Genomic DNA, 6935 nt, shown 5'->3' with positions numbered 1-6935 from the left:
CCGTACTCTTAAGTGCAATGAGTTTAATCTTTGTACACTATGTGTTTGTACGTAAAGAACAAATTTGACACGTCTTTTATTTTCTCACATACCTATTTTTACAGTTGATACAGTCCGGCTGTCTTGTAGGCGCCAAAGACAGAAAAGAGTCGATAGCGTAAGTACAAACTAAAGTGAGGGAGAAGCCGAGCTCAAACATGTCTTCTGACAAAGGCTGCTGTCTAATGACGATTACCAACGATATGTTTTATTATATCTTTAGAAGGCACTGCGCCACTTTATTTCTATTGGGAATTAAGACTGAATTGTTTTACCCGTGGCTGGTTTTCATTCATAGTTTGTTTATAATCTTCAGACAAATATCTGCATATGAATGCAGTCGATAGCTGATGGGCCCGAGACTGCCTTAGGTATCACTAGTTTACACTGTTGACAAATAATCTAGAAGTATCAAGTCTGTAATTATAAGAAATGCTGCATATGTAAATAATCTCATAAAGGCCAACTCAGTCACTGCAGGTGTCACTGTTGCCTCTCCTGTTGTATTTAAACCTGTCAGGATTTATACTGTATAGATTTTTCCTCTTGTCTTTATTAGGCCTGTAGTAACTCCAAAAAGTCCACTTGCAATCCTCATTCAGTTATAGACCCACGAACAACCACAATGATTGTATGACAACAACTTTATTTTTGTGGTGAAAACATTTATTAAACACATATTAACATCCACATTATTGAAAAAAAAATCAGACAGACTGTAATTTTCAAATAAATTAGGTTTAAATGCCTGACTGTATTTGTGAATAGGCAAATAAATCACAATATCAACCTAAGGCATGTATATTGCAGTTTATCACTGTGCTGTGTTGTTTCATCGCTGCAGTTCAGAAGACAGGAAATCAGCACCGGCGTCCGTAGCCCATAGATATCATAGGCCCATGAACTGAATACTATTATGTTGACTCTTCTTTGTTTCTGCTGCTGATCTCCAGTCTGTCTGCGCTGCTGGTTTCAACACCTGGCACACAGAGAGCATTACTTTTTTTTTTTTTTTTCAAGTAAGACTACAAGCAGTCACAGTTTATTTTAAGGCAGTGCAGTTATTGGGCTCAGTTTGAATTGGTGGTGGACCGGGGACTGCAGGCAAGAGGTAGGGAGGGTGAACACAGATGGCTCAAAGTTTTTGGTGTTGAAGGTGGTGGCAAAGTCGTTGGCAAAAAAGGAGGCCGACTCTGGGGCGCAGGGTGTGGCCGGTTCAGGTGTGGCGGCGTGAGCCGGGGCTGTGGAGAGGACCTCTGACTCAAACTGCAGCAGCTGACCCATGAAACTGAAGTTGGGTGAGATGACTCCACGGCGCTGCTTGATGATGTCGAAGGCCGCATCTAGCCGCAGCTGCTGCGTCCTCATGATGTAGGCCATGCAGATGGTAGGCGAGCGTGATATGCCTGCTTCGCAGTGGACCAGGACCTTTCCCCCTGATTGCTTCACGTGATCTGGAAGGAGAAGAAGAAAGGGACATGCCAACGTTAATCATCTGTGATCATCACAAACATTGTTGCATAACATAATATAGACTACGGTATTGTGTCAGGTTTCATTTTTTGTTTTGCTTTTTGTAATTGATATTTTGTTTAAAGTCAAGTTACACGGGGGAGAGGTTACAATGAATCAAGAGGGAGTTTTAAACATTGAATAATAACAAATTCAAAATGTACTTTTAACAGTGTAATCATTGCCTACTCTGCACTCCCACTCACTTATTAATATGAATACTTTCTGCACATCCATCTAGTTTCTTTCTCTCTCACACACACACAGCAGGATATTGCGGACAAACAGGAACATCAACCTTGTCAGTACGCAGAAATGTACACATATCCTATACCAGTTTCAGCTGTGCACACACAGACACTTGCAAGGCTGGTCTGACTCACAGAGTGCAGCTGTACGTGAGACTTTCTTTCTCCTACGCTGCTGTGGGGGCACTGGGTGCTGCTGCAAAGTTCACTGTGGCACAGAGACGTGTGTTCTAATCTAGAGCCGCAGCACTCCTACACACTTATCTGTATGTTATAATGCCCACACAAAAATCTACCTTCTGCTTAAGTGTCGCTCATGACACATTTCAAGATTTTGTTAATCCTTAGAACTACAGAAATCACTTACATGTCTCTGTTTCTATCCGTCTCGTTAAAGTTTGATCCACCTACAGACACTTAGTTCCACCTACAAATGTGCCTTGCTCTTTCTATGAAATAGAAACACTGAGGGCCACTTCTGTCTGCTCCCCGAGAGCCACTGCAGGGGGCACAACGATGACAGCTCTGATCCTTGATAAACCGCATGAGTGAATCATGAACTTCCCATCTGAAGTGGAGGATGCAGCAAGAGAGGTGAAGGAGGGAGGAGTGACAGCAGCAGTGGGTGCTTTAATGACCATCCCTGAGTGATGCGCCCTCATTGGCTGGAGATGTCATGATGACATGCTGTTTTCATCCAGGAGGTCAATATATTTATTATCTCCTCCCTGACTGTGCATCAGTCACCAGGTAGGCCAGGTTTCTGATTGGTGATTGATTTCCATTTGGGGGACTGGCTGAGGCTTTGTGTGCGCCACATTTCTAATAGCTAGGCACGGTTGATGAATTTTGGAGCGATTTCCAGCCTTATGTAATAATAGACAGGCTTACACAAAAACACCCTAAATGTAAGGGCTGCATCCCCAAACAATGCACAATACCAACAAAAGCAGGTACCCAATACCGGTCAGCCAAGCTGCTTGTGGGTGAGCTTTGTCCTTGGTTATGCCTGGCTATAAATAGCCACCAGCACATTGTGCACATCTTTTGCTAGCTGCTGCTATTATCCAGCACCTCTCTCCTCTCCCACACACTCTCTCTTCCTCTGTAACACATTAGCCTACCTGCTGCCCTCAGGTCCATCAATGATTCCCACCAGCAAGCGTCAACAACTGTGCTTTCTCATTGTGTGTCAGTCTGCTACCTTTTATCCTCCACCCAACCATCATAAACAACTGTGCTTGAGTGTATGTGTGTCAGTCAGTCCCCGACCTCCTCCACCCAGGCCATTACTTAACACAAACAGCTCACCCAGTTGTCACACTGACTGACCACACCCGGCAGAGTAAGCCACCGAGATTAGGCCTGGGAGGCGATGACGGCATGGGAGCGTCTTTTTCAAGTTAAGACGGGGGGGGGGATGGAGGGAGGTCGGAGGGGGACGGGGGAAGTGAGCAAATCCTGAATGAAAGCAGCCTGGCTGAATACGTTGGCGAGGGATTGAAGGCAGGCGATCAAGTTAAACTGATTACTGCTGGGCTTCTTAAAGCCCTCTATTTGTGAATGGTGGCAGGTGAGAGGCAGAGACAAAAGGGGGGCTTATTTGAAGACGTCAAAATAGATACACCTATGTATAGGTCACTCTTTAACTCGGCTTGGGTAGTTTTGAGGCTCCTTGGGGTGATGTTGCCCTATAAATATGCAGACGCTTATGTCATTCCAGGAAAGGACTTTATCTTGGAGGTTGCGTATTTATTTCCCCTCCTAGCTAGTTTCGGTGACTAACCTCCATCCTGCAGTGGCTTTTTATAATTCAGATTCAGACACAAAGCTCTGAGTTCCACCCTCTGTAAATGAAGAATATAGGGAGGAAAGTCAGGCACAGTGTTCATTCAACTCACCGATAAACTCTATGGCCTCCTGGAAGTGGGAGCTGATGTCGGCCATGTGGCTGTCCTCCACCGGGATCCACTTGTAGTCATAGTGGCCCTTGGCCGGCTGCATGTCCCTCCGTGACACATTGAGCAAGGCCGTGATGTGAAGGTCACTGAGATAGTCCTGTCTGGAGGCGTGGTAGGCACTACCGAGGTAGAGGAAAGGCAGGATCTCTACTGGTTTACCCTGAGAGGGAAAGGGGAGAAGAAAAAGAAAAACATGAGTTCATATAGATAAGAACTGGATTATACAACACAGTGTGATTTCACAGCCGCCTGACGAGCCAAAACACTGAACCCCGCATCTGCTTTAACCCAGCCCAGAGAGACTGCACCCACCGGTCCAAGCCACAACATCTAAACACCTGTCTGCTCAACTTAAGCTGCAGACCAGAACATTACGTTGTTCTGCAGACAAAAAGCACATGAATGCATTAAGCTGGAGGAACGGATTTCCCCTATTATGTAAACCATTAAGTGAAATAAGCCACAATATGTTGACTGCAGACACAGAGTGTTCTTTCAGATGTGAAGCAGCCACATGCTTTCTATTTGGGCAGTGGGGGAGATAGAAGAAAGGTCAGAGATGAAAGAATCCTGATGTCAGCTTCACAGAGTGCTCTCTCCTCTTTTGTGAGCCATTATGAGATGGCAGGGGGAGCACTGAAGGTCAGAGAATATCATATTTATGTTGGGAAAATGTTTTGATGCTAAATATAAGTCTGTCTGATGTCAGCAGGGCTTGGGTGTTGTTTTTTTTTTTCTTTACTTCTTTTTTTGGATGAGATTAAAAAAAAACACAGGCAGTGGTGCCTCTGTGTGGGAGAGTGGGAAGTGCAGTGTAGTAAAGGGGTGCTTCCATACCTGATCGTAATCTGGTTTGTGGTGAGAAAGCTTCTCGCTGTGGCTGCTGACTCTTTTCTCGGTTTCAGTTCCGCTCTGGTCGATGGTTTTCACCTCAGTGCAAAGTTCAGGGTATTGGGAGTGGAAGTTTTCATATCCTCCTGTGACAAAGGGTGAAAAATAAACATGAGTACATACTGTAATAAATAAGCTTAGAGTAATTCTCTCTACACATACACACACACACATAGGATACACATCTTGTGAAATGCAGAGTTTATGAAACAGTCTTAGCACCGGATTATAACCTTTATAACCTGATTATAAACGCGTGATTAATTACAGGAGCCCGCGGTTGAAGGACCGGTAATCCTTTTAGGGCAACATCCTGAGGACGCAGAGGTGACAGACGGAAATGGATGAGTTTCAACACATTATCACAACCCCGATAGATGTATTTAGCTGGAATAAATAGTTCAAAGGGGATTTAATTTGATTTCTCATCCGTCTTTTATCAATGAAAGTCATTGCACCACCAATTTGACTGCGTTTCTCACGCACTGACTCATCCTCTCCGTTGACGCACGCAGGGCATTTATCTCTCCAAGAAGTGAGACAAAAATGTTCTGAACATAGGCGAGAGGGATAATGTGAGAAGGATGACTTGGCCTTAATGGTATGTGGATTATTATTAGGTAAAGTAAATTAAAATGTAAAAGAAATAGACCTATGGCTTAGTCCTTAAAAATATGGATAATAATGTCTTTATACGCGACTGACCTCAGTTATTTAAGATTATCCCACATTAATATAGCTCTATTAATACTCTACTACCCTTTAACTTTGAGTGACAAACTACAGACGAATTTAAATGTAATCCCAACACAAGACTGTTTGATTAAACTCTTATAATAAAAAAAGTTTGCTGTAAAATAGTGAAGCAGTAAATGGTCGCATTGGCTTTCTTACAGTTTGTTTTTAAAGCGAGGATCGTCTATTGTATAAAACAAAAACAAGACAAACAACGAGCTATCTTTTATTTTCTGGATTAAAACAGATGATTTCCACAAAGCTCTCACCTTTCAGGAAACAGATGTTTGCCCCACTCGCTAGATGTGACAGAGTGTTTATTACTATTTGTGCTACGCTGTCCTTTTTCAGCTTTTGCCAGTGGGACGTCCGGTCATCCAGCGCTATGATAGCCGATATGCTCCCCTCCCGAAGCCGAAACAGGGCTCTCTCATCCGGGATGACAAACTGAAGAGGGACCGGCCCTCCCCGAGACCTCCGGACCACCACTGAGTTGAGATTGACATTGACAGAGCCTTTGATATTTGAGTTCGTGAATGAGAAATAAGGTCGGCAATCCACAATAAGGCAGCTCCCGCTCTCCTTCCTGATGATCTTCCTCAGACGCCGGCAGTCTATGCTGGAGACCTTCATGTTGACGCTGAGGAGTTTTTGTTATTATTGCCTAAAGAATAAACTGGATGACTCCTGAATGGCGGAGACGGGCGAGCGAGGAGTCCCGTGCGCGTCTGTGCCTACATGTCCTCCAAGGGGATTCCGGCCGATCGGTTTTATGTGAATGGGACCTCCGGCGGGTGACGTCACGACCCATATATGGACACCGGCGATGTGTGATCGCAGCAGAGACCCCGCCCGCCATGACTCCGCCCCCCGGTCCCTGTCAATAAAAACCCTTACTATTGCTGCAGTGTGTTTGATTCAGCGATTAGTTACGGTGTCTCTTGTAGCAGCGTCGAAACACGTCCTGTCCTTCAGGATCCGCTCTGTGTTCAGAGAACATTTGAGAGATTTTTAGAGAAGAAAGACTTCAGCTAATGGGGGGGGGGATCAAACACTGTTCTTCATCCCACTGACTGAAAAAATTATGCAATGTTTTTCGAAGGATGCAATGAAACGTCGCAGCCACGGATAAGATGAATGAAACACAGGCACACAGCTCTATCCAAAAGGAGGTGCTACAGCAATATCTTACCATACAATATATGAAATAGGGCTGCAAAAGTGACAGTTGTTTTTTATTATTGATTAATCTGATGATTATTTTCTCAGTTACAATATTTTATCAGGCTGTTTGGTCGGCAAAATATCACAAGATAGTTAAAAACAGACAGAGGTAACCTATTTTCAGTGATATAAAGCTGCAAATCTTCCAAATTAAAGGTCCAGTGCATTTAAGAGGATCTATATGGAATATAATATTTATAGGTATGTTCTCATTAGTGTATAATCACCTGAATATAACAATCTTTGTTCTTTGTTTTTTATTTCCTAGAATGAGCCTTTTATCTTGTCTTCCATGGAGTCCATCATGTTGAACCGCATGTTCCTA

At 43.8% G+C, this 6935-nt stretch overlaps 1 protein-coding gene across 1 annotated transcript; it reads right to left on the bottom strand.

The window, feature by feature from the left end:
• Positions 1-665: 665 nt before the first annotated feature.
• Positions 666-6120, bottom strand: dusp5 (dual specificity phosphatase 5). Its single transcript, XM_051385356.1, has 4 exons — positions 5656-6120; positions 4598-4737; positions 3701-3920; positions 666-1493 (listed from the first exon to the last, which is right to left on the bottom strand). Exons 1-4 carry the CDS (start codon positions 6017-6019, stop codon positions 1087-1089), a joined length of 1131 nt encoding a protein of 376 aa, XP_051241316.1. The 5' UTR covers positions 6020-6120; the 3' UTR covers positions 666-1086.
• Positions 6121-6935: the final 815 nt, after the last annotated feature.

This window comes from Dicentrarchus labrax, unplaced genomic scaffold (genome assembly GCF_905237075.1).
Source record: "Dicentrarchus labrax unplaced genomic scaffold, dlabrax2021, whole genome shotgun sequence".
In the NCBI taxonomy this organism is placed as follows: Eukaryota; Metazoa; Chordata; class Actinopteri; family Moronidae; genus Dicentrarchus; species Dicentrarchus labrax.
The sequence above is the reverse complement of the archived record's forward strand: the minus strand, read 5'-3'. Positions and strand labels throughout refer to the sequence as shown.

What these genes read in the sequence shown, in the direction of transcription:
- dusp5 (XM_051385356.1), bottom strand. Translation starts at nt 6,019, where the DNA reads ATGAAGGTCTCCAGCATAGACTGCCGGCGTCTGAGGAAGATCATCAGG. An exon ending in AAACATCTGTTTCCTGAAAG is followed by an intron (nt 4,738 to 5,655) that starts GTGAGAGCTTTG and finishes CCTTTGTCACAG; the next exon opens with GAGGATATGAAAACTTCCAC. An exon ending in GGAGGCCATAGAGTTTATCG is followed by an intron (nt 1,494 to 3,700) that starts GTGAGTTGAATG and finishes TTCTCCTTCCAG; the next exon opens with ATCACGTGAAGCAATCAGGG.